Raw genomic sequence first — 27,950 nt, forward strand, 5'->3', positions numbered from 1 at the left:
TCCAACATCATTCCTTGATTCTAAATGCCCTAGCAATTCATAGGACAGTTCCCACTATGCTGGATGTGTTTATGTAAGGCTTTGATTTGCTTTCTGATAACCTGTTAATGTAATTTTCTTGACTTTTCTTTCAATAATGCCCATTGTTTTACTAAAATACAGGTAAAACTAGTAACTTGATAAGCAATTTAGGGATAAGTAGTTAACTTTTGAGGTTTAAATTGCTGTTTAAAAAAGCAATTGTAAATTGCTGGTCTAGATGGGAGCTTTTTACCTTGGAATATGAATGTGTTGGTGACTGTTGGGTGTTAGATGGAATTTTTACATTCTAGTTACATCTCAGATGCATAACTTATTATGTGTTCACAATTGTGCTTTCATTTGGGCACATGATTATTTTTCTCTGTGGCTTCCCTCCACATGTAATTCTAACACTGAATTGGTTCAGAATGTGAGGAATAGGATGGTGATTTAGCAAAGGTGGGAAAATGATGGGTTAAATAATCAAATGAAGAATTATAGTAATTAAAAAGTCTTTGTCAATTAAAAAAACACGATTTCTTTAGCTTTTAACTCAACAGTTCATAGCTGACCCTGTCTGAACTCTCAATACGGAATCCCAGTTCATGAGTGATTATTTTGCCCTACAACTGCATCCTACTAAAAATAAAGTCGGACTAATCTTAACTTCGACAGATAAAGCCAAAGGGGAGATTGTGTCCTAAACAGAATATTCCCAATTTCTCTGAGTTTGGGCAGGTTTACTCCAAGATCACCTTTTATTTTATTATTTATTCTTTTTTAAATGGAAGACTTTTTTTTTTTTTTTTTTTTTTTAAGATTTTATTTGACAGAGAAAGAGCAAGCACAAGCAGGGCGAGCAGCAGAGGAAGAGGGAGAAGCAGGCTCCCTGCAGTGCAGGGAGCCCAACGAGATCACCTTTTAGTAACTGAAAAATGTTGCAATTATACTAACATTTTCCAGAGGCATTAGCATTAGGCAAGTGAACCACACTCATCCCTGATAAATGAATTTTCACGTTGACACGTGCACGGGAAGGGTCTGAACAAGGCGTCTTGAATGAGCAATCTGAAGTAACCGAAACGTCGCTCTCGCCCAGGTCTCTAAGGCGATACGCACTGCGAGCTCCACCAGCCAACGTCCCGCGGGCCGTGGGGGATTAAGTGGACAGGAGTCGCGGGGAGGACGCTCGGCTCCGGCGGCGCGCCGGCCCCACCGGAGCGCTGGAGGGTCGGGGCTACTCGCCCGAGTGCAACGCCTCCCGCGCGCCCGCCAGCCCGCCGGCCCCGGCTCCGCGCGCGGGGAAAAGAGCGCGGCAGTTGAAACCGTTACCACCCCGAGTTTTGAACTGGTTCAAACTTGGCTTTCGGCCCCGCCCCGCCTCTTCGGCCCGGGAACTCCGGCGCGGCGGTTCCCGCCAAGCGCCGCGAGCGCGCCGTCCCGCCCTCCGGCCGGTTCCCGCCACCCCACCCAGCCTGCCCCCCGCCCGCCGCCCGGGCTCCAGAGGCCCCGCGTCCCCGCCTGCTTGCCTGCCCGCCTGCCCGCCGCCTTCCTGAGAGGCGCCGTGCATTCAGCGAAAGAACAAAGAAACGGCGCGGCGCTTCCACTCGGCGGCCGCGTCCCTCAGCGCCCGCCCGCGCCCGCGCGCACGCGCCGCCCGCCCGGCCCGGCCGAGTCCCGCGGGCGCCTCTGCGTGGGGCTGGCTCGGCGCCTCCGAGCCCGGCGGGCCCTGTGATTGGACGGAAGCCCGCCTCGCGTCCCGCCAATCGGGGCGGCGCTTGGTTGGACTGGGGGGGCCAAATAAAAGCGATGGCGATTGGGCTGCCGGGTTTGGCGCTCGGTCCGGGAGCGTCCGACACCCACTGGGACGCAGAAGGCGGTGGGGCCCCGGCGGCGGCGGCGGCGGCGGCGCGCGGGAGCGGCGCGCGGGAGCGGCGCGGGCTGGGGCGCGGGGCGCAGGTAACGCGCCGCTGTCGGGCCGGCCGGCCGGCGGGGCTCTGGAGCCCGGCGAGGGGCGGCGGCGGCGGTGGCGCCGCCGGGACATCCCCGCCGCCGCGTTGCCCGTCCGGGTGTCGCCCAGAGCGGGCTCTCCCGGGCGCCGCTTTTGCAGGCGGGTGAGAGGAGACCCCTCGGCAGAGGGCCGTGGGTCGGGGCTGACCCGCGCGCCCCCGCGGGCGGGCAGTGCCGGACCCCCGGACAGCCGAGGTGGGAGCAGGGGCGGGTGCCCGCGGGGGGCGTGCGGAGGGGTCCTCTCGCGTGCCCGCCCCTCCGGAGGCGCCGGGGCTGTGCTGGGGGCGCTCCGGTGCCCGGGGCGGGCTGGCCGCCCGAGCCCCAGTCTCCTTTGTGTGGAGCGCCGCGGCGGGAGCGCCCGGGTGGGACGGGACACACACAAGTTGGTGGGACCTCGCCGCCGAGTGTACACTCAGACAAAGGACGGACTGTGTCTCGGGGGAGCTCGGCGCGAGGAAGGGGCAGTGACACCGGGCCTGACAGCAGGCGGGAGAGGGGCGTGGGGAGCCCGGGCCGCGGGCGCGGGTGGGCGGGCTCGGCCCCACGCCCCCTCCCCGCGCGCGCGCAGGCTCGGCGGGGCCGCGGCGGCCGGGACGGCGTGAGGAGACGGGACTCGGAGTGGCCGCGCGTCTGACGTTTCCCCCTCAGCAGCCTGGAACCTCGCGTCTCTAGCCGCTCGGACGAGGCAGTGCCGGGCTGCCTTCGCCTTCTTGTCCTCCTTTCTGTTAAGTTTTAGGGCAGGGTCGAGCTGTTCTCCCCCTTCTTGGTTTTTGTTCGTTTGGAAGGCTTTCCGTCGAGTTCCCGCGTCATTGTGTACCCCCTTCTAACCACCAAAAAGTCTGTGCCACAGGGTCGCTTTTGGAAGATGGGAGGAATTGAGGAGCACGGTATTTTGGAAAACTTGGTGAACTCGCGCCTAGTTGAGTTCCCACTTTATAAAGAATCAAAATCTTAAAAAAAAAAAAAATACAAGCTGTTTTGGCCAAGTTGTGCGATGCGTCTGAGAATGGCGACAGGTGCTAACGAAATCAACTGTCATTTAGTAAGCGATTACTCCCCAAATCCCTAGGGGTTGAGTGAGGATGAGATGGTAGAAATCGTTGACCAAAATAAAATGCTTATGACAAATGTGTGTTTAGATTATGTGGTTAGCTATTTCTTATTGATTGGTCTTAATTTTCCGTGAACAATAGCTTTGGGGAGTCAGAAAAGACTGGATGCAGAAATGTTTGTTGCCTAAGAAATTGGTTGTGTGCTGTCCAGAGTTAAGCTAAACTTCCTTTGTTTATCACACAGGATCTGTAAAACTGAAAATTCATTTGGAAATAAAAATCTGTCTTTGGAATTTAAAAATATTTTATTACAAGGTTTACTTTCTTGGGTTTCAAAGCTCATCAGTTTAATTTTATGGCGTTTTAAAATTACATAAAACAACATTTGAAAAAACCTTTGAAAAACTCTAATGCTGTTACAGTTGAATATAATCTATACTTTTATGGGTTTTAGAGTTTATTTTCCATTACTCTTCATTCATGAGCATTAGCAACTATTTCACATTTAGGAATAAAGTGAACAAGTGTTCAAAACCTGACCAGTTTATTTGCTAGAAAATGAAAATGCTTAAGATATATTTTAATTTTCTTTTTTGTAGTCTCTTTAGTTGGGGATAGATGGGATTCTAGTCCTAGATATAAAGATTCCTGTCTTTCTGGAGGTGGATTAGGGTATGTAATGTTTAAACTCTTGGAAACACGAAAATTGCATCTTCAGTTCTAATTTTTGTGGGAACTGAATATACTCAAAAGGAATTTTGAAACACATAGACATTCTTCTGATTTGCGTTCTGATAAAGAGCTAATGTGCATCTACTGTCTTATGGTTTCATAAAAATGGAGACAAAGAAATGCGGTGTAAAAGTCTTTATTACTGGTATTTTGCAGAGTGTTAGACCCCATTGAACAGACATCCCAGGTGCTGCCTAAGGGTTGCGATTGTTAAATAACATTTACATTTAGTTACTGATAATTATATATTAAAAAGTCCTGATAGTTCTTGCCCTCTATTAGGAGATGAGTTATGTAAATTTTGGCAGAAATTTGGATCTTTTAGGATAAATTCTAGTTTTTCCCTTGTGTATTCTGTAATTGAAAATTACTGTGCATATATTTGCCACAAGATTTTTTAAGAAGCCTTTTTGGGGAGTTGGCTTAAAATTTTTGTTTTAATTTTTTTCTGGGTGAATTGTGAGTATACACAAGTTAGTTTTAAGTAGCAGTGATTAAAAAAAACACTTGTTGATTTAGGCAAAAAAAAAAAAGTTCCGATACTTTTATATCAGCTTTGCCTTGCATACCTATATAGTAGTAATTGTATTGGCCATTTAAAAATTTTAAGTGGATTTCTCCAGGTCACAGCGAGGTTTTTCTAGAGTATCTTCCATCCCTTGAGCTGGCATGCTCAAGGAGTGTGAATTAATTTCTGTATTGGCCTACATAGTGATTAAGAAAGTTGATCTGCTTTTTAAAAACTGACAACAAGGGAAGTTCCCCCAGTGGTCTAATGTATTCTGGGGTCAGTTAGAAATGATTTATGGATTTGTCTTGAAGTCTTTATGTCAGTACAAATGAGAACATTTTCTGTGCATTATGAAGGATTCCATACACAGGTGAAATTTTTAGTTTGGACGAGAGCATGAGTGGAGATGAACAGCTCATTAAATTGAGATAAAGGTTCACAATCAGTTTATACCTTTACCTTCTAGAGGCCTTCCCTAAATTCCCAGGCACCTTTGTGTTCCTCAGGGCTTTGTTCATACTTTTTTTAGAGCATGTATCAAATTATATTGTAATCACTTGTTTATGGATCTGGCTCCTTCACTACACTTAAGTGCTTTGAGGCAAAGGCTCTGTCTTTTTTTTCTTTGTATACCTAGTAGTTGCTAGAGAATAGAAGGTTTGATAGTTGAATGAAGGAAATATGAAAAATGTAGGGAAATAATTTGACAGAGGAACTTTTCAAAGCATACAGGGTGTATTAATATTTATGTTGTGAGGAACTTTGGAAGGTGTTTTTCTCCTTTGAGAGGCAGTGATTGTAAAGAAAAATCATCATCAAGGTGGATAAGTTCCAAGGTTTCTCCTGGTTATAATACTGTAAAATAGTGAAAATTGTATATCCTTTAGGTATTCTATTGGTATTCATATTTGGTGTTTCAGGCAGCTAGAGAGAAGCTTGATGAATCATCTGGATACCTTGCATATAGTATCTGCTTAATTTGATTTGATGTCAGTATTGATGGTCCTTGTCCAAAAATAAAAGGAGGGGAAAGTGTTGGAGACAGTAGTAAATCTTTTAATTGAAAGGTGTCTAGTTAAAATTGATGAGTTCTTTACTGGAATAATTTGAGGTAGGTTTTGAAGCTAAAACTGAAGGAAGTTGTGCCAGCGTAATTACAGATCATTTATTGGGATGCTCTTCATTCTTTTAAAATATGATAAGTGTAGATTAGCAAGTCCAATAACATCTCAAAAGGCATAGCTGATAAGTTTCTAAGATGGTTCCGTACCTCGCCACTGTACTACTATGTGGTACAAAAATATGACAAAAACAAAGAAAAAAAGACAGCAAAGCACCTATTTGCCAGGTGCTTTATTCATTCCTTTGGTTTGTTTCTTATTGTGGTAATATTTACATCAGATGCTTTATTTTTTTTTTAAAGATTTTATTTATTTATTTGAGAGAGGGCATGAGCAGAGGGAGGGGCAGACTCCCCACTGAGCAGGCAGCCTGATGCGAGGGGGCTCCATCCCAGAATTCTGAGATCTCGACCTGAGCCGAAGGCAGACGCTTAACCGACGGAGCCACCCGGGCGCCCCAGATACTTTATTTTTAATTATTGTTAAAACCACCTTGCATCCATCAGCAGATGAATGGACGAACAAAGCATGGTGTATACATACAATGGAGTATTATTCAGCCATTAAAAGAATGAAATTCTGATAGGTGCTACGATATGGATGAACCTTGAAAACATTATGCTAAGTGAAATGAGCCAGACACAAAAGGAAAAAAAATTGTATGATTCCATTTATAGGAGATACCGAGAATAGGCAAACTCACAGAAACAAAAAGTAGAATGGATATTTCCAGGGGCTAAGGGGAGCAGGGAATTAGTGTTTAATGGGTACACAGAGTTTCTGTTTGGGATGATGAAAAAATTCTGGGCATGGGTGGTAGTGATGGCTGAGTAACATTTTCAATGTGCTTAATGCTACTGAATTATACACTTAAAATTGTTATAATGTTACATTTTATGTATATTTTACAGTGAAAAAAAACCCTTTAAATTGTACCATCACACTCTGCAAACCTTTACAGATTAAGGAAATTTTGGTCTAAAGGGTTTAAGAATTTGTCTAGGATTATCCAGCTAGGAATTTGTAGTCAGGATCCAAATTTGAATTGTTTGACTCCATATTATCTATTCCCATGTTCTCTGCTGGTCTGGTTGATGAATGACATTTGGGTCCCAAGAAGAGTTTGACTCAATCAGAAAGTTATATTTAAAAGTAGATAATTTGTAGTTTTATGGGAGGGATGGTCTGATGCCGTAAACTAACAGATGTCTTCGCAGATTTCTTTTTCAGCCAGATCTGTAATGATGTGTGCTCTAAGGAGGAATCCAGTTTTAAGTGTGGTCTTTGGAGTCACTTTGCTTGGGTTCCAATTCCTGAGCTGTCAGACAGGTTGTGCCCTGGGCAAATTATCCTTGATGCCTAAGTCCTCTATTTGTAACTTGGTGATCATAATGACAGTATTCATTCCATAAGGTTCTTGAGGATTGAATGAATTGATACATGTGAAACCCTTAGAATGATACCTGGCACAAATTGCTTAATGAAAGATTTTTAGTTATTCTGCCAGTATTGTTTTTCAGAATTAATATACTTTCTCATGAATGGAACTAAACACTTCTCAAGTTTAAGTATGTGCTTAGGACCTGTAAATAAAAAAAAAAGGTGCTATATATGCTTTATGTTAGAAATGTCTATTGATTAAATACAAGTAATTCCTGTTCAGTTTAAAATACTGAAACAGTTCAGACTTACAAAGTGAAAGCTTTCTTGATCCGTGTAATCCTATTCCCTACCCTTAACAGTTTGGTGTATGTTTTTCTCAAACTTTTCAAAGTATTTATATAAATATGCATTTATACATATATTTTACAAAAATGGGATCAAGTTATTTTGTTCTAGAACAATTTTTTTAGGTCAATACAGAGACCTCTTTGTATTAAAAAATAGCTGATATTTTTTTAGTGCTTTCTATGTCCTTGGCACTGTGCTCATTGCTTTCATTTCTTTTATATAGATACTGCAATAATAAGACATGGAGAGAGAGGGTAACGGCAGGTAGTGGTAGACTGTAAAGTAAGGGTTTGGATTTGCGCACTTCTTTTTCAAGCTGTGGTCTCTCTCAGCCTGGGTTTTGTTTTGTTTGTTTCGGTAGAGCCTATGAACTGCCAGTGATTTTAGTATTTCTTAGAGTCGTAAAACAGCAACAAAACTCCCCCAAAAAAGAATAAGCAAGGAGACTGGACATAGCCTGCGAAGCGTAAAATACTTACGATGTGGCCCTTTATAGAAAAAATTGCTGCTCCCAGCTCTGAGCTGTTATGCTGTATTCCAGTTTATGAATGTGTTATTACACAGTAGACCAATCCCCTGTGATGGACATTGTGTTCTCAGAAGAATAGAGCATCCTTACATAGCTTTGAACGTTGGTGGGAAAACTTTCCATAAGGAGATATTGCTGTTTCAAGATTATGCACATTTCAAGTTTTAGTAGACCTTGTCAAATTGCTTTCTAGAGAGGTATCAGTTTGGGGCGCCTGGGTGGCTCAGTCGTTAAGCGTCTGCCTTCGGCTCAGGGCGTGATCCCAGGGTCCTGGAATCAAGCCCCGCATTGGGCTCCCTGCTCTGCTGGGAGCCTGCTTCTTCCTCTCCCACTTCCCCTGCTTGTCTTCCCTCTCTCACTGGCTGTCTCTCTCTCCGTCAAATAAATAAATAAAATCTTTAAAAAAAAAAAAAAAAGAACGGTATCAATTCTTCAGTTTAAAAATCAACTTTATTGAAATATAACTTATACACAATAAGATGCACACATTTGAAGAGTATGGCCTGAACATCAGTGTCCCCACCACCTCTGTCAGGTGTGGCATTGTTGTCCTCAGAGTTCTTTTATGCTCTTTACAGTCATTCCCGCTCCACTGCGGATCAGATTGTTCTTGTTCGAGAATGTCCTATAAATGGAATTGCACAGTCTATACTCTTCTGTGACTGGCTTCTTTCACCCAGCGTGTTTTTGAGATTTATCTGTGTTGCTTATTTCAGTAGTTTCTTCTAATTTCTGAGTAGTATTACATTAGTATGAATATTATTATTTTTTTATTCATTTACCTGTTGATGGACAGGTAATTTCCAGTTTTTGGCAATTAATAAAGCTGCTATGAGCATTTGTGTAAGTCTTTTGTGGACATATCTTTTAATTTCTCTTGGGTGGGTAAATACCTTGTAGTTGGATTGCTGGGTCATAGGGTAAATAATGAGTGAACTTTGTAAGAAACTGCCAGACTGTTTTCCCATGTCCTTGTGCCATTTCACGGAGGGTTACAGTTCCAGTGGCTGCTCTGTGGGAGTTAGTTTCTCCTGGTCTCCACTCACACTTGGTGTTGCCTGCCAGTCTTTTGAGTTTGGGCCAGCTAATGAACGTTCAGTATCTCATTGTGTTTTAAATTCATATTTCCCAGGTGATCAGTGATTCATGTGCTTCATTGGCCATTTGTATACATTTTTTTGATCAAGCCTTTTACCCATTTAAAAAATTGGCTTTTTTGTCTGAATGAGTTGTAAGAGGTCTTTGTGTATTCTTGGTACACATTCTCTGTCATATATATTGCAAATGTTTTCTCCTTTATTTCTTGCTTTGATTTTGTGTATTAATGACAACGTATAGGTCAAGTGAAGTAGTGTTCATGTGGGAGGCGCGATTATTTAAATTCAGTTAAATTGTGTGAAAATGAATTTATTCTTAATCCACAAGCCATTTAGTTCTTAGTATAGCAAAGTGTCATGTGTTTACAGAAGCATGGAAGTGAAAAAGATTACTATTCATACAAATAGTATGAGGTGTGTGGCCTGGGAATTTTTATTATTTTTTTTTAATTCAAAGTTTTTATTAAGTTTTTTGGGAATTTTTATTTTTAGTTTTTAAAGATTTTATTTATTAGAGAGGGAGAGAGCATGACTGGGGGAGGGGCAGAGGCAGAGGGGTAAGTAGACTCCCCGCTGAGCAGCCCCCCCCCCCCACCGGAGGGGCCCTGTCCCGTGACCCTGAGCCACCCAGGCACCCCTGTTTTTTGGGAATTTTTAAATTAAGCTGTTTTCAAAGTAATAATATTTAGTAATTTTTAAAATTTTCAGTTTTGGGTAATTCAGATCTTTTCATTTATTAGAGTTAAGGGATAAGTGAGAATATTAAAAGTAAATCAAAAGTAACCTTGATCTTAGAATCTGGTATGTAAAAGTGGTGAGATTGCAAGCTTGGTCTACTTATTTTGACAGTTAAGTAAATTTTTTGTTATATAAACAGATGGTTTTTAAGAGGTTATATACTTGATTTCTTCATCCTATTATTTCTGCAGTTTCAGTTCTTTCTTTTGCTCAACACCCAACTACCCTCACAATAATTTTTAGTTTTTCTTCATTATACAAGCAATACATGACCTCTCCTCCTCCTTGTTTAATAAAAGGGGTGGGGAAAGCAAGCCTCTGGGCTTCTATTGGGTGTGAGACACCACTGCCTGTGATCATGCCATTGCCCAACTCAGTCTTCCCCTGGCTGTCAATTCAGGTAAGAAACTCCTGAAGCCAGGCAGTCTGCAGAACAGCCCGAACACTCCTAATTAGTCTGATCTCTGATAGTTTTCTTATACCTTTCCCCTATTGAACTTGATCGGTCTTTTTACTAGACTCCAGGAAGTTTCACATGGAAAGTCTGTGCTCTGTCCTCTTTCTGGAATGTCTTCCCTACCATTTTAGCATCTCAGGATACTGTTCTGCTTGTTTGGCTCAAAACACCCTTGCCCTCTCCCAACCCAACTAGACAGCTTATCTCCTGCATAGAAAGAAATACCTCAATATATCTCTTGTGTTTTCCTCTCCCTTTCATTTTAAGCTTAATTTTACTTATCTACATGGTGAAGGTAGGAAAGGGTTTTGTACACAGTGGATAGAAATAAAATTTTTGTGAAGTGGATTTAGGACCACAGCCATGAAAACTTGGGAGATCGCTTCTTTAGGAACAACTCAGTACGTAATTATTTAAATAGCACCCCTGCCCCTAAAGCAGAGCCTTCAAGATTCTATCCAAGTGGGTTTTGCATGGCTATACTATGTATCACCCAGTGAACTTTGCTACCTGTTGTCAGGTACTATTGTGAAATATTAATTTATACCCTTCAGATACTGTTGGTTAAGGTCAAAAAGGTTGAGAAACTGTGGGAAAAAAGTGAGGAGTGTAAAATAGTAATTGTGCAAATTTGTCTCAGGATGATCTTTATCCCTCACTTGCATGTGAGTTAAATTCATATATCAAAATGTCTAGTAAGTTTTAAAAACATGTCAGAAGGACAAAACATGTCTATTTTGTCTGTTTTAGTACCTTGGTTTTTGATACTGAAGACCATCTAAGAAGTGCTTTGTAAGCAAACCCCCCAAATTTAAGAAAATTGGACGATTTTTCTTTAAACAGTTGAAAGTTTCAGTCATTAAAGGAGCTTTGTATATTTTCAGTGCCAAAACCTAATAGTGAACTGTCACTGTATTTTGTTTGTAGATGCATGAGTGCCTACCCTGTGCCTACAAATAATAGAACTGATGACTGTTGGAGAAACCTGCCCTGTGCTTAATAAACATGGAGTCTCTAAACGAAACATTTCATTTTTGAAACTTGTTGAAAATCATGCATATTAATTATTTGATAATAAGCACCACATATTATTTGCTAAATGGGAAAAATATCTATCTTGTGAATATTTTAAAGATTCTATTGAAATGAACTTTAATTTTTTCACCATTATACTGATCTATCATATTATTAGATGGAAAAAGCTGCAGTGTGAGTATCCTTATTTATAAAATCTTGATCTAAAATGTTTCCATATTCAAATTATTTAATAGTACAAACAAAATTTGCAAAATTGTTAAAAAAAAAAAACAACAAACCCTAGTGGGTACTATGAGATATGTTACCATGAAAAGTGTTTTTGGGTTAGAAAAGGTTGGGAAATGCCCTTCGAGAGTAATCAAGAAGGACTTCTAAATGGTAGAAATGTTGCTTGAACAGGCTAGGAAGGAAATGATGAGTTGCTGTCCCACTTTGGGCTGTAAGTAATTTTGCCTTTGGAGGATATTTGCCTGAAATACAGAGCTCGAAGTTAGGCTGTAAAGAAGATACTCTTAAAGGGCACCTTCCACTGGCAGCTGGGTATCCTGAAAAGAGCCTAGGCTCTAGGCTAGACTCTGCCATTAAACTAGTTGTATTTCCATAGCAAGTAGCTTTTGTAGATTTCATCTTCGTTGCAGAGTGAAGGAGATGAACAAGCGCACACCTTGTGATTATTGAGGATTTACCGCGTGCTTTCAAAGAGATCTCTTTTGCAGATAAATAGGAACTTCATGAAGGTAAGTAACTTGCCTAGGTTCACACAGCCAGTAGTACCCAAGTCCCTTAGAGGCTTTTGCTACCTCTAGGGTCCTTTCTAGCTCAAATACTGGGATTCAAGGTGCTTGGTTTCTGTTAGCCACTTAGAGTTGTTCCTCTTCAGAGTTTGAGAAATACTGGACTGGAGTTCACGTCAGCACCACAGGTAATTGTGATCTCCCCTAGCTGGCATTTAATTGAGTTGTTTCATTGTATGCATTTCTCTGAAATTCTTTTTATCAATTAATCCATAAAACCTGTAATGCTGATTAAAAGCCAATTTTTTTTCTTTTTTTGTCTCTGCATTATAGGCATAATAGCACCTAAAAGCTTTGTAGGACTGTTATGGATCTGACTAAACTAGCTCTGTAAACAATCAGATTGGGATATTCTGATTTATAACAAGTTTATCCTGTTTCTGGCACAGAACCCCCCCAAACCCTTGGAATTTCCTAAGTGATAAGAGCGATAAAGGTGTCTTGATATTCATAACACACCCCTTTCAACAGTACCTGAGTTTGTGCAAATGAGATGACTCGTGGAAAGCACCTAAAGATGGGAGTGGTTGCCGGGGGAGCTAACCATGTGGTTAGAAGGATTGGAACTTTTAGACCCTCCATTCTTCCCACCCCTGGGGTGGGAGTGGGGCTGGAGATTGTGTTCAGTCACCAACAGCCAAAGATTTAATGAATCGTGCTTACGTCATGAAGCCTCCATAGAAACCCAAAAAGACAGGGTTGGAAGAGGTGGGTTGGTGGACCTGTAGAACTGCTGGGAGAGGTCCCCCCCCCCCCCGGAGAGAGCCTGGAAGCCCCGCACCCTTCCCACATACCTCACCCTGAGCGTCTCTTCCATCTGGCTGTTCCCGAGTTACATCCTTTTATAACAGACTGCTAATTTAGTAAAGAACCTGTTTTCCTGAGTTCTGTGAGCTGTTCTAGCAAGTTAATTGAACCCAAGGAGGGGATCATGGGAACCTGGTCTGGAGCTGGCGGGTAAGGAGCCCAAGTGACAATCTGAACTTGGCAGTTGGCGTCCGTAGTTGGGTGAGACAAGTCTTGTGGGACTGAGCCCATACCCTGTGGAGTCTGATGCTTTGTCCAGGTAGATAGTGTCAGAAGTGAGTCAAATTGTAGGACACTCAGTTGGTGCTGCCACACATTTGGTGACCAGAAGTGTCAGTAGCAGAGTACTGTTCAGGGAGTACTGCGTGTAATGTAAATGAAAGTAGTTTCTCTTTATGCATATCTGCATTGGCAAGTTCAAAGTTATTTTCCGATTTTTCTTAATAGAATTTAGTCTTGTATTTTTTTAAAATTTTTTTTTAAAAGATTTTTTATTTTTTATTTATTTATGTGACAGAGAGCCAGCCAGCGAGAGAGGGAACACAAGCAGGGAGAGTGGGAAAGGAAGAAGCAGTCTCCCAGCGGAGGAGCCCGATGTGGGACTCGATCCCAGATCGCTGGGATCACGCCCTGAGCCCAAGGCAGATGCTTAACGACTGCGCTACCCAGGCGCCCCAGTCTTGTATTTAAAGAAATAAAATAGTTTCTTGACCGTTTGTCACTAGTTACCCGCTGACAGCATGCAACCAAACAGCCAGCTGTATCTAACATTGACATTGTCTGGAAAAGAAAACATCTTCAAACTACTGGTTGCCTAGGTCTTCACCCATTAGGACTATTCAGATGAAGGGTGAGATGTTCTCCTTCTTACCCTCTATGAGGAGACATTCTGTACTAGTGAAAATATCAGTGGTTAAAGCTGGACTACCAAACAAAAATCCTTTCTTTTCTAGCCCCAGCGTCTAAGAGTCCCAAATGCTGGGCACTCATCCTAGCCTTCTCATTCTCCTTTCCCACATGGAAGTGCTGGGATGAAGGCTTTTTTCCTGCCTAAAAGCCTTCATATTGGTGTGGAAATTTCAGAGCGATAACTGTAGGGATTATATAACTGGTTTCCCTGTGGTTGGTGAATTCGTTATAGCATTTCCATAGGTATTTGGAGGCTGAAAAAGAGGTTTCCCAGGGTTTTAACTATTAGTGATAAGCGATGTTATATTAATAAAAAATTTGGTAGACAATATATTTGGTAAAACAAATACTGAAAAATACCATTGATTGTAAATAATACTGAAAGGTTTGAAGTTTTCCAGTACCTCAGCAGTGTATTTATATTCTTGATAAACCTCACAAATAGGAAAATCATGAAAACGCTTGTAGCTCATAACTGTCCCTACCTCCTTTACTTCCATCTTGTCCCCAAACTATTACTGTTTTTAGCAAGAAGATGCACTTCAGGGCTGAGATGAGCCAGAGGAGTTTCTGAAGGGTCTCACTAGTGAAGAGTTCTGTTAGAGTCCACAGATTACAGAAATGGCGCTGGCAGACATTTTTACCCCCCTGTTGTGTATGCTAAACTCAGATGCTGAAACTAGCAGAGAATGGTATTGGTTGTAGGATGCCTGGACATTCTGAGACGTTCTGTAAATGCTTTGGGCTTAGTAGTTTGAACTACCCAGTCCTTTTTCTTTTTTTCTTTTCTTCCTTTTTTTTTTTTTTTTTTAATTCTGTCTTCAGAATGCAGAGGGAACTGCATCTTATTTGGGGGCTAGGACCTAAGGACAGTGTGCAAGGCAGCAATAGTATGTCAGCAGGGTAATCCATGAAAAGTCTAGGAAGATTCCATATCATAAATACTTCTCTTTAGGCCCCAAACCAGCCCATCTCTCTACTATGAGGAATACATCTTTTTTTTTTTTTTTTTTTTTTGAGCACAGAGTTGTTGGTTTATACTTTTGGGCCAATGCCACCTGAAAAATACTTACCCTTCAGCACTAGAATCATTGAGTGGCCAAACACGTGGAGTGGGCTCTGGGAACAGCAGATTCCTGTCCCCTATCTCCTTGTATTTACCTGAATTGAGTTTCTCTTAAAATTTTGTGACAGCATGTGTTGTTAAATTTGTGTTAGATATTGGCTTATCAGAGGTGTAAGATTTAAAACCGACTTCCTGGAGGGAAGAGCATCTGGCATCAGATTTACCTACATTTTTGCTTGTACCAACTAGTGGTGAATAATTCGTATCTTGTGTTGTCTTTGAATCACGAGTTGTGTATCATAGTTTTAGTTCTTGAGCCATAATTTTGCCTTTCATTTCCCTCCAGCAGTATTTTGGTAAACTGAGTACGTACCCAACGAAAGGAGAGGATTTAGCTCATAAAATAGATTTAGTATATTTTCAAAGAAAACTTCTATTGCTAAATGTCAGTTTAATCTGTTCTATTGTTGAAGCAATTTTTTTTTCTTTTTTAAAGATATATTTATTTTAGAGAGAGCACTAGCAGGAGGGGCAGAGGGAGAGAGAGAATCTGAAGCAGCGCTCAGTGCAGAGCCCCATGTGGGGTTGGGTCTCACGACCCTGTGATCACAACCTGAGCCAAAACCAAGAGTCAGGCTCAACCGCCTGCGCCACCCAGGTGCCCCTGTTGAAGCAAATTCTTTCTTTCTTTTTAAAATAAAGTTATTTAATTTAAATCTTTTTAAAGATTTTATTTATTTATTTGAGAGAGAGTGAAAGCGATCACAGAGGGAGAGGGAGAAGCAGACTCGCAGCTGAGCAGAGAGCCCCATGAGGGCTCGATCCCAGGACCCTGGGATCATGACCTGAGCTGAAGGCAGACGCTCGACTGACTGAGCCACCCAGGCGCCCCTGAAGCAAATTCTTGACAACGTTTATGATAGTTCAGTTTTCCAGTTGGTTTAAATTTGTGAAACTTTTAAAAAGTAATCTTTGCACCCAGCATAGGGCTCGAACTCAAGACTCCAAGATCAAGAGTCGCACACTCCACCAACGGAGCTAGCCAGGCGCCCTCTCCAATTGGTTTAAATTTGGATCTCCGTTTCTTTTCTAAGACATGTCTTTGTAAACTGATTGTGTTTCAGATAAACACAGGAATGCTGGTCTGTGTACTCCATGTTGAACTTAGAGTTTAGTTTACTCTTCTGCTGGAAGGAGGAGAGTGATCTTATTCTTGTGGGAAATGCATTAGTGCAGTCTCCTCACTTTCTCTGTGACAATCAAGTCAGTGTTTTCTGTTCAGCTAAGATTGCCATGTCACTGCAATTTTCCTGTGCCTTTTCACAGTACTGTGCCTTTTTTAGTACTACTTAACCCAAGGCTACAAATAAGATCTGTATTTTCCCCCTTATTTCTTCTGATCACTAGTCACTGGCTCATCTGTTTTCTGAAGACTCTTTCGCATAAACACTGTTCATGACACTTGCTCAGCTGTGGTTGCACGTGCAAGTGGCCTGCTGAAGTTCAGGCACCGGAATGCCTGTTGCATTACAGGATTTAGCATTTTCAGAATGCTCCATAAATTCTGGTTGATAGTACCTCTCATTTCTGGCATTCCCATGTCCTTCAAACCAAAATTTAAGAAGTTTTTTCTACTAGCGTTTTGCAGGTTTGGGTGGAATGCTTGGGGCTGGCAGTAAGTAGTGAGCTTATCTATTTTTGTCATTTTTCTCCTTTTTAAGTACAAATAGAGGCATTCTAGGAATTGAAAAGGTCCCTGGAACAAGATTTTTATTTTATCTTTCTTTTATGGGGGTAGGGATACGTCTGAGTAAATGCAGCATTGGTTGGTAGGATGAGGTGGTTTTAGGTAGCTGGAGAGTCAGAAGAGTGACCATGACCACTGATGATACCTTCTTACGGTGGTGAAGGATAGGACAGATGGGTGGAGACAAGCAATTTGTTTAAAATGCATTTTGTTAGACATTAGTCTCTTGATCTGGCACAGATGTATGGCATACTACCATTTATATTCCGTAGTTTGGCAGGGCTAAGTATTCCTCATTAAGTATTCTTCACATGGATCTTTGTTTTGTTTTTGTTTTTTTAGTTGCGAGAATGGTGATTTCTAGGCCTTCATTCTTATAAATGTGTCTTTTAGAAGTATATAATTTGAATATATTGCCCGTTCTAGGTGCCTTGTGAGGCAAATGAAAAGGCAGGAATTGTTATGATTTGATTCATAAGGTGTCTGGATACACTTATGGCGGCTGTTCTCCAAGGCTGGTCTGTGGACCTCAGAGGGTCTGTGAGGTTCTTTATCATAATACTAAAATGTTATTTGCACTTTCTTTTCCTCCTTCCTTGTATCGACATATGCACCAGTGGTGGAAAAGCAGTGGTAGGTAAAAACTATTGACATCGTAGCACTTGGAGTTAAAAAAAAAAAACAACCCAAAAAACAAAACACCAAAAACCAGTTCTAGAGAATGTCCTTGATGAAGTAATAAAAATTGTTAATTTTATTAACTCATGATCCTGAGTGCACACTCTTGAAATGTTCTGTGTTGGGAGATGGGAACACGTGTAAATCGCTTCTGCTACACACCAAAGCAGGATGGGCCTCTAGGAACAGCACTTAAGTGATTGAGTTGCAAGCTGCCCTAGCTGCTTTTTTCACGGAGAACGTTTCTACTTGAATACCATTTTTACTCGAAAGAGGGGTTGACAGACAAGAAGATTTTTCAGACGGCTATTTGGCAAACATTTTTCAGTGAAGGGAGCCTGTCCTTTAAGGAAAACAACAACTGTATTTGTTGCCGATGAGAATGTTTGAGCTTTCAAGCAAAAATTAGAATTTTTGGGAGACTTGCATCTTTCACCGTGAGCTTGACAGCTTCCCGGTGAATACTCGAAAGACTTTTCTGATAAGATCAGTGGATTTACCAGATATGATTTTTGGAAATATGTCAATTTCTGGAAAATCTGCATAACCCAGTGGACCAGTATTTTTCAGATGAGAAATGATGATGTTATAAAATCATGCACAGGTTAAAGATCCATTTGAAATGAATAGACCAGTGAATTTTAATGTAGCAGAGTTCAGAAAGTTTATTGATATAATTTCAGATTCTACAATGCAACTAATCTTAAGAAACCACCACTGCTCACTGAAGAATAGTGTTGTCTTGAGGAAAGCACTTCGGAGGTTGAACTGCAAGCTCAACTAGCCACTTTTTTCATACAACAGTTTTGGTCTAATATCAAAGCATGAGGTCCACAATTACCTCAAAAGGCTGTTCAAATACTCTAACATTCTCTAGCTAAATGCCTGTTTGGAAATGGATTTTCTTCATATTCTTTAACCAAAACAACATATTGGAATAGATTGAATGCAGAAGCAGATAAGATCCAGCTGTCTTCTATTAAGACAGATATTTAAAAAATTGGCAAAAATGTTAAACAATACCACTTGCTGATTTTTTTTAGAAAGGAAAATAGTTTTTAAATTAAAATGTGTTATTTCTATTAATATGTAATAGGTTTGCTATTACTGTTTTTAAGTGAGTTATGTTTTAAAAATTTCTCAGGTTGTAATTTTGAAGATGCTAACTACTCATAGTTATAGCCCAGATAAACTAAAGAGGTCCTGAGACCAGATGCTTGAGAAGAATGGTGTGTTTCCTATAACTGCCCATCATTCTGCTTGTCTGTGCTAGGAATGGCCATGTGAGGAATTAACATCTCAGTTTGCATCCTGAGTTCCAAATTCTTCCTCTTTTGATGTTTTTTTTCCCTCTTCATATAAGTGCATCTGGATTTTTAATTTAATTATTTATATTTTTGGATTTAATTTTGGGCTTTTAACTTTAGAATGTCTCTTGGTATCTTTTTTCTTCATTCACATTGCTGTCAACCCAGTCAGAGCCCATCTCACTTTATTCCTGAATCACTTTAGTGCTCCAGTTTTTCCTAATAGGTTTTTCGAACTTCAGTGTTAAATGGAATCCGAGGGTTGACTTGACTTTAATTTTATTTATATGTTCCTTGAAAATGTACAGATAAAATCATCTTATGGTAAAACCAAAGCACAGTTACAAATTAAACAGTCATATCAGCAACACGTATTTAATGATGCTGTTTGTTTAAAGCTGAATAGCCAACAGGAGAGCTTGTAACAGAATGCCATAGCCTCAGGACCAGTTTTATAATAAATCTGTTTCTCTAATTTGGCTTAATAATACTAACACAGCTAATGGCTGTTTGCATAAATATATTTTATAAATTGGCATGTTAACTTTAGGACAAACAGACCTAGTAGGTAACCTGAACAGTGGCACCTAGCAGTCCTTGAATGTCAGTTGATTGTCTTGTCAAGCTGTGTTGATCACTGGAGCATTGTGGAGTGGTGACATCTACATTGGATAGATGTTTAATCCAATTATTTTGGAATTTTTACTGGAAAATATTGTGTTGCATATTTAACTACTGGGTTTGCTGGTTGGCGGGATCTCTGTCTCCCTTTGGCTTTGCAACGCGCGTAGCGGGCTGATGGCTGTCGGCGCAGGTTCCTGTTTGTCAGTTTACCATACCTGCCTTCCTGTACTTACCTGTTTGGTTTCTTTCGTAGTGCTCAGCACTGTCTTGCATACTAAACGTTTTACTTTGTTTTTGATCATTTCCATCCAAGTTGATTTTAAGTTCTACGGGGTTACGGATTTTTGTCTGTTTTATTTACTGCTAAGTCTTCAGTTTCTATAATAGTACCTGGTAATGGTTGGATGTTCACTAAATAGGTGTTGAATGAGTGAATGTATATTAACACTTCTCTCTATTCAAACTCTAAACTCAAATGCTCTTTTCTGTGTAATGTGCTTAATGCTATCTTTGTACTGAGCTGGGGCAAAGAGACGTTTCTCTGACCATCTCAAGCACAACTAAAGTAGATTTGAATTGTATGGAATCCTCTTGGTTCTTCTGATCAGTGCATGTGAAATCAGGGCACAGAACTTTCCTTGGTTCAGATTCTGTATTTCTATTAGTGTAGCCTAAACGTGCATTATCTTTTTAAGTAGACACCGTCTTAAAGCTTTTATGGAGTTTTTTTCCCCTCCTTTTAAATTGTTCAAGTTATAATGTTATTTGAGTTTTAAAATAGTACAATTATACGTGGAAATTTTCTCCTCAATTTTGTTTGAAGTTAAGGTTTATAAAAGTACCAGCTGCCTTAATTACTGCTTGTTCTTTTTAACTTTTTTTTTTTTTTTTTTTTTTAAGATTTATTTGTTTTAGAGCAAGCCCACGTGCTGGAGTGGGGAGGGGCAAGGGGAGAAAGCATCTTTAGCAGACTCCAGGCTGAGTGTGGAACCTGACTTGGGGCTTGATCTCACGACCCTGAGGTCATGACCTGCGCTGAAACCAAGAGCCACTTGACTGACTGTTCCACACAGGCACCCCTTAACTTCATGTTTTTAAATAGATCTAATCATTGGTGCATTTTTTTGTTTTTTTTCCCCGGTTTAACATTTTATATCACATTTTCACATTTTTTATGTATTTTTGTTCTGTTTATCATTTTAAAAAGTGGATGTCATTTTATTAATTTATTTTTAAAATTTATTTATTTAAATTAAAGATTTTGTTCTTAAGTAATCTCTACACTCAGCTTGGGGCCCAAATTTACAACCCTGAGTTTGGGAGTCACGTGCTCCACCAGTGGAGCCCGCCAGGTGCCCCAAAAGTGGATGTCATTTTAAAGTGAATGTTTTTACATTGAATTGTTGTATGACTTAATTCTCTCTCTCTCTCTTTTTTCTTTTAAACTTTATTTTGGAATAAGTTTAGATTTCTGTAACCCTGGTACATTTGTCAAAATGTAGAAACCAACATCAGTATATTACTGTTAATTAAACTAGAGACTTTCTTTGGATTTTACCAGTTTTTCCACTGATGTCCTTTTTCTGTACTGGGATCCAGGTCAGGGCACCACACAGCATTTACTTATCTCCTTAGGCCTTCAGCCCTGTGATGGTTCTTCAGTCTCTCCTTGTTTTCATGATCTTTTGATAGTTTTGAGGAATATTGGTCAGGTATTTTGTAGAAACGTCCTTCCGTTTGGGTTTATCTGATATTTTTGTGCGCTAAGACTGAGATTATGTGTTATGAGGTTTTGGGGAAGAATACCACAGAGGTGAAATGTCCTCCTTATCACATCATGTTAGGGGGTATACAATGGCAACATGGCTTGTCCCTGATGGTTTATCCATAATCATTTGAGATGAAGGTGGTGCCTTCTGGGCTTCTCTGCTGGGTAGTACTGTTTTCCATGCCAGACTCTGCTGTGGAAGTGACTGAGTCCAGCCCCTGCTCACGGAGAAGGGACCTGAGTTTGACCTCTTCCGTTAGAGTGGAGTTATTACTATTTGGAATTCCCCGTAAGGAAGATTTGTCCCTTCTTCCCCCATTTACTTACTAATCACTTATTTATATCATGGACTCATGGATACTTACTTTGTTAATTCAGTTATAATACAATACTGTTGTGACTTATTTTGCTACTCAAATTGTTCCAACTTTGGCTGAGCTAGAACACAGCCTGGCCTCAGATTCCATAGAGACCTAATACTCGAGTGATTGCCTGAGGTGGCCCCTGGGGCAGCCCGCAGTGCAGTGGGGCTGGGCCCCTGGATCCCTCACCCTCCGTCTTCCTTTTCACAGGCTGCATTTCTTTATTTCTCCTTAGGCATAAGATCTGCTTCTTAGGTAATTAATTTTTATCTCTTGCCAAGGGTAACATTTATATGTCTCTCTAAATTTGTATTTTTTTCCCTCCTTACCTACAAATCTTAATCACTGTCAGTTTATTTTTGAGTTTATTAAAGCAATGGACTTTAACTTAAAAAATAAATGAGGGGACTCCTGGGTGGCTCAGTTGGTTAAGGGGCCAGCTCTTGATTTTTGGCTTGGGTCATGATCTCAAGGCGCTGGGATTGAGCCCCCCCCCCCCAGGCTCTGTCCTCAGGGCTCACAGTGATTCTCTCTCCCCTCCCCCCCCCAAATAAATAAATAAATAAATAATCTTTTAAAAAATTGGGGTGCCTGGGGGCACATGGGTGGCCCAGTCGTTAAGCGGCTGCCTTTGGCTCAGGGTGTGATCCTGGCGTTCTGGGATCGAGTCCCATGTGAGGCTCCTCCATTGGGAGCCTGCTTCTCCCTCTCCCACTCCCCCTGCTGGTGCTCCCTCTCTCGCTGTCTCTCTCTCTCTCTCTGTCCAATAAATAAATGGAATGTTAAAAAAAAAAAATTGGGGTGCCTGGCTGGCTCAGTCAGTAGAGCATGAGATTTGATCTCGGGGTCATGAGTTCGAGCCCCACGTTGGGCACAGAGCTCAACTTAAAAAAGCATGAAAAAAATGAAATTGTTAAATGAGACGAACAGCTGCCCTCAGAGCATTTTATTTTTATTTTTATTTTTATTTTTTTTAATGATTTTTTATTATATTATGTTAGTCACCATACAGTACATCCCCGGTTTCCAATGTAAGGCTCAATGATTCATTAGTTCTGTATAACACCCAGTGCACCATGCAATACGTGCCCTCTTTACTACCCATCACCGGTCTATCCCATTCCCCCACCCCCCTCCCCTCTGAAGTCCTCAGTTTGTTTCTCATAGTCCATAGTCCTCAGAGCATTTTAAACATAAACACTATTGAAGGACCGGCAGTTTTTCAAAGTCGGCAATTTAATGGCGGTCTTTACTGTGAAGTAAAAAGATGTTTTAGTTAGGGAGGGACATCAAGAATATTGCAATCGTATTACTTAAATTTTGTTAGGTTTGTATTTGACCTTATTGAGTCCGGTAGTCAGTAAAGAGTCAGAGGTAATGCTATTAATTTAGTTACTTAAGTAGTACATGTAGTTTATTATTTAGTTTTCTTAAGACAAGTAGAAACAGAACCCAGCAAGAGTAAATAGATGGCCAGTGCCTTGATTCAGCAGATCATTTAGGAATGAAGAACGATCATCAAAGGAAAAGCATCAAAGGAACTGAAAATGTGTAGGAACTTTTTTGAAAATTCCTTGTCATTGGTCACTGAGTAAGGAGGGTCAGGGATGCCACTCAGATAAAGGCCCTTCATGGGCTGGACCTGAGAGAGAAGAGAGCTGGTTCTTTGGGCTTTGTGTCCTGGTCCCCCAGAGGTGGAGACTTGTGTCCTGGCACATCACTGGGGCTGCCTAAACCTGAGGGGATGCAGGAAGCTCCTTACAGGCGGGCAGCTGAGCCGCACTGTTGGACCTGGTCCCTCTGGTGATGCCCTCGCCATGACAGTGAGGAAGCGGTCCCCAGAACGCGGCATCTGTTAATTCAGGCATTGTTGTACATGCAGTCTCAACGCCAAGAATATATCTCAGACGCCTCTGTGTTTCATGGGGCAAGAAAACCTAATCCAAAATGGTTTAAGAAAAAAAGATTTTCTTGGCTCATGTAACTGAAGTTCTGGAGTTGGGTTTGGCAAAGCACGCCTGGTTCAGGGCTCGGTGAGGTGATTAGAGTCCGTTTCTTGGCTTTGGGTGTTTTTTTCTTTTTCTGTTATTGACTTTTTTGTAGGCTCTTCTTTCATGTTTGTGAGTTGGCTTCCAGCAATTGTTTGCACAATGTATATCCAGGTTCGAGTCTAGTGGAAAAGAGTGAGCATTCTTGTCCTCATTTTGCAGGGAGCCTCCTGAGATTTTCCCTGTGACCAGGCCAGTCTGGTCATGTATCCAGTGTGTACTGGTGACTGTCGGCAGGGAGCGGTGGGCCCTGGTGCCATGTAGGTGGTAGTCCTCAGAGAAGCGTTGGTGGGAAGTTTCCCGAGAAGGCGAGCTGATGTGGGGGGCGCGGGGGGGATCCCCACAAACGACACCATGTCTGCTCTGGTGGGGCAAAGCTGGGTTACAAGGGCATGGTGGTCAGGCTGTTAGAGTTTGGTTTGATTCATAAAATAGACTGTAGACTGTGTAATTTTCCTTAATTTTATTTAACCTATATATGTGTTATTCTGTAAGGTTTTACCGCATTGTTTGAAGGTTTTGATGGTTTCCTGCCATAATCTGGTTGGTCTTTTGAATTAAAGAAAACCTGTTGTTTTGGTTTTACCGTGTATGGGTAGAGTCTTGTTTTAATGACTAGAGCTGTACTCTGTTTTGAATAAGAGAAGTCCTTTTCACATCCTGGATAAAAATTCTACTAGTGCCGTTTTACCTATGAAACTAAACAAATCTTTTGAATGAGAAATTTAAAAATTGGACATATTCACAAATCCTCATCCATTTAGTGGCACGTTATTTTAATACAGGTTTCTTTCTGCCGGTATATGAATGTTTAGAACTTAATACTTACGGGGCTGTGGTACGGTGGAAAGCAGAGTCGGAAGACCTGACTCGAGGCTGCCGCTCCCGGGCAAGGGTGAGGGGCAGGCTGACCCTTGGAGGCTTAGTGCCTGCTTAGAACCGGTGAGTCTGTGTGTTGGGTGTTTGCAACCCACTTGGAGGTACTGATGTTACCCCTGTAGTACTTCCTTAGTAAGAAGAAATTCCAGAAGCTCCAGGTTTTATATTCAGGATCTCTTGATTGGTAGGTCATCTGGACCATGGGGTCTGAATTGTCCCTGAGACTCAGCTGCTTGGGGGTTTCTTGGTAGTGGGGTACATTTCCCTCATTCTCCATGCCCACACATGGGAGGCCCCACCCTTCCTTTTCATACCTTGTGGCACAGCTAGACTTTGTGAGCAGTTCACCGTTGGTGTTCGTTAGTAGGCGTGTTTTGTTTTTGTTTGTTGTAAAAATGTATTTGCCGGGGCACCTGGGTGAATCTGTTGGTTAAGCATCTGCCTTTGGCTCAGGTCATGATCCCAGGGTCCTGGGATCCAGCCCCGCATCAGGCTCCCTGCTCAGCGGGGAGTTTGCTTCTCCCTCTTCCTCTGCCTCTCCCTCCCACGCCCCCACTCGTGCTCACATGCACGCTCGCTCTCTTTCTTTTTTTCTCTCTCTCTTTAAAGAAAAAATGTATTTGCCAGGCACACAGCCAGGCTCTGAGAGTTTACAAATGAGTAAGAATGGTTCTTGCTACTGAAGAACTTAGAGTGGGGATTTATGGGAGTGAAAAACATGAAAATATGATTTTAATATGTTGTAAATGCGAGAGTGGGAAGGGGTTTATTTGATGGAAAACATTCTTCTAAATAGTGCCTTAAATTTTATTACTTTTTAGTCGACCAGACTGTTTATCCCTATGTGTTCAAAGAACAGTCTGCACACTTTTAGGTTTGTTTCTTAGATTGTTATTCAGAAGTCGTGATCCTTGTATTTGGATAGTTTTCCATAGGTGATTTACCATAAGTTTTCTGATTTCCTCTCTATTGTGCATATTTACCAGATCATCCTATAGCTTAACATCTTCACTTACATACTTCTTTGTGTGGAAGAGCTGTGTGAAATTTCTAAACATGGAAATCTGTCCATACATGCTGTCTTACAGAGAGGTTGGTTCCAGAATCAATTTTGGAATGTTCTGTTGATCTTGCACGTGTACAGTTACACCTGTGGTCAGAGACTGTGTTGTTGTGACCTCCTTCATCAGAGACGTTGTTAGTAACGGTAGGAACACCATGGAAGGGACTCCAGACTCCTCCACAAGGAGAGTTCTAGTATGAAAACATGAAATGCTAACTGACATAACGATGCCTCTTCACCAGCACAGAAGACGTGCAACTTAAAGAAGCGAACTGTGGTAATACCTGTGTCGCACGCTGGTGGAAAGTTAGTGCCGCAGTCCTGCTCCGACTTCTGTCAGGTGCAGGGGCCCTACCTCCGAGGGCCAAGAATTTGTCAAGGCAGCAGATGGACTAGTTGTGATTAGTCTGTGAGCTAATGAAGCCAGATAATCCCTTTTTATCTGATGGCTTTCCCTTCTAGTTCCTAGGCCTTTGAAGTGCTACATGTCTGAAAATAATTTGCATAGAATTACTTGAACTCTTCTGTTAACTAGCAGGTAGAAAGCAAACAATTACCAGTTATTTCTTAAATAAAGCCCATTTTTTTCCTGACTTTGGTGTCTTTTTGGCCTACCTCACCATCTTCCGTCTTCTTCACTTTTGTGCTTTGCCTCAAAGATGGCATCATCTTCCTGAGTCCAATCTTTTAGGGTCTCAGGATTGTTACCTTTGCTCCCAAAGGCGAGGCCATACTTGGGACCTTTTCAGTTATCTCTGTGGCCGCATCCAGCTGACTTAGCTCAGGTTCTGAAATCTCTTCATTCTTCTCATTCTCTCACTGCTTGTAATTTGGGGTCTTCAGCTAGTTTGGTGTCCATCTTTGTTAACCTCTTGGCAGAGCCCCATACCCAGCTGTCCCCTGCTTATACCTTAGGGTCCCTTTTGTTCTTTCTTGGCCTTTTGAAGTCCAGCTCAACTTTGAAGGTTGAGTTGTCACCTTGCTTGCCACCTCCTCCCCCAGACTTTTTCCTGTATATTTCATACTGCATTTTCTTCTTTTCAGCCTTGTTAGGTGGGACCTAAGCTCCACAAGGGCAAGTTCTGTGTCATTTATCTTTGTATTTATCTTTGTCACTTATCTTTCGGGGCCTGGGGCCTGGTTCCTAGTAGTCCCTTTATCCTGTGCTTATCTTGCCCCTCTTTCAGCCTGAGTAATCCACGAGGCTGCTTTCTTTGTCATTGGTGGGTGGGTATTCTGACAGAAGGTTACCCACTGACCTCTAGGCTGTCTTCCTCTAAATCTTGTCTCCTTAGGCGATTTCTCCGTGCCCGAGGGTTTTCTGTGGACAGGTAATTGAAGCTCTACTCAGTTACGTTCAAGCCAGAACATCATCCGCTCCCATATTTAAGTCATCACCAAGTTTCCTCTTAAGTGACTTGAATTCCTTTACTTTCCTCTTATCACCAGTGTGGTGGGAGAAGCTACCCTCCTCTCTCGTGCAAAGACTGTACCGCGGCCCTGTCTAACCCCCTCTGCTGCTCAGTGGCTCTTTCCAGAACGTCAGTCTCCCCCTTCCCTTTTATCTAAAATATTCTGGCTTTCTTCTGCTCTTAGATAAATTAAAGCAAACATCCTTAATGTGGCACCTTTGCACCGTCTGACAGAGAAATGTCCTAATCTTTTGAAGGTACAAGTATGATTTTAATACTTTGAGAAGCAAATGGTCTAGAAGAGGACACTTGTTTAGACTTAAAATGGGGGCTCTAGTATGACTTAGGCACATGGGGGACTATAGGCTGTTACCGCATTTAAGCATAATTTGTTCCTAGAGCCTGCAACTGTGAAGATAAGGCAGAAGAATTTACGTGGCATTTGCTCCATTTTTGGTTTGCTAGCAGAGAAACCCCTCATGCGAGTGAAGGTGGCACAAGAAGAGGCAGAGGTACAGACTTTTCTCCGGGTTTACGGCGAGAAGCACGGTTCAAAAGTGTGTGCAGCGGACTACTTTCATTTGTACATTTGTTGTACGTTGTACTGTATCTTTTCTACTGTTAGTGCTGGATGTAAATTTTTCTATTTCGGATTTCTCTTTTTCACTTGTGTTATTTATGCCTGTACCTGCTGACTTAATGATGAAAGACTTAGAGTAACGTGTCTACATTGTTTTCCTCTGGAAGTGTGCCTCATGGACTAAAAACTAGCTTAGTAACTTAGCGTAGTATGCTTCATTTCTGTAACGGGATCACGTTTCTGTAAGACGGCTGCTGTTTAGGAGTAGAGAACCTTTGTCAGTAAAAATACCTTTTAAAAGTGGTATGCAGTCAGGGGCGCCTGGGTGGCTCAGTATTAAGCGTCTGCCTTCGGCTCAGGGCGTGATCCCGGAGTCCTGGGATCGAGCCTCGCATTGGGCTCCCTGCTCTGCTGGGAGCCTGCTTCTTCCTCTCCCACTCCCCCTGCTTGTGTTCCCTCTCTCGCTGGCTGTCTCTCTCTCTCTGCCAAATAAATAAATAAAATCTTCCAAAAAAAAAAAAAGGTGTATGCAATCAGAACATACATGGAGAATGAACTGTTTTAAGGGTGTAGCCCTGCAGCCCCAGGGAGCACCCTTCTCGCGTGTCACCGCTGTCACGTACTGTTTATTTTGTTGATCGTTCGTTTGCTGGGGATGAAAACACAAGTGATCATATTCAGGCTGGTTAGATTAGTGATTTTAATATGAAACCATTGCTTTTAGAATAATCATGGGCCAGACTGGGAAGAAATCTGAGAAGGGACCGGTTTGTTGGCGCAAGCGTGTAAAATCAGAGTACATGCGGCTGCGGCAGCTCAAGCGGTTCAGGCGGGCTGACGAAGTGAAGGTACAGCTTTATCTTCTGTGG

General features: G+C 41.8%; 1 protein-coding gene across 13 annotated transcripts in view; it reads left to right on the forward strand.

Annotated features, from left to right (window-relative positions):
- Positions 1 to 1,860: 1,860 nt before the first annotated feature.
- The window catches only part of EZH2 (enhancer of zeste 2 polycomb repressive complex 2 subunit), a 64,996-nt gene continuing 38,906 nt past the window's right edge, over positions 1,861 to 27,950 (forward strand). For 5 of the 13 annotated variants that reach the window (XM_045792401.2, XM_045792407.2, XM_045792411.2 and 2 more), the window contains exon 1: positions 27,808 to 27,929. Coding sequence is in view for 8 of the 13 variants with exons in the window: in XM_045792406.2 (XP_045648362.1) it covers positions 27,813 to 27,929 (117 nt within the window). In the remaining 5 variants the exon portion in view is untranslated. Of the gene's footprint in view, positions 1,981 to 2,628; positions 11,775 to 13,109; positions 13,489 to 21,692; positions 27,014 to 27,805; positions 27,930 to 27,950 lie in introns of those variants that run through there. The other 8 variants (XM_045792404.2, XM_045792406.2, XM_045792403.2 and 5 more) reach the window with 8 other exon arrangements.

Source organism: Ursus americanus, chromosome 3 (assembly GCF_024610735.1).
Source record: "Ursus americanus isolate L20-20 chromosome 3, mUrsAme1.1.p, whole genome shotgun sequence".
In the NCBI taxonomy this organism is placed as follows: domain Eukaryota; kingdom Metazoa; phylum Chordata; class Mammalia; order Carnivora; family Ursidae; genus Ursus; species Ursus americanus.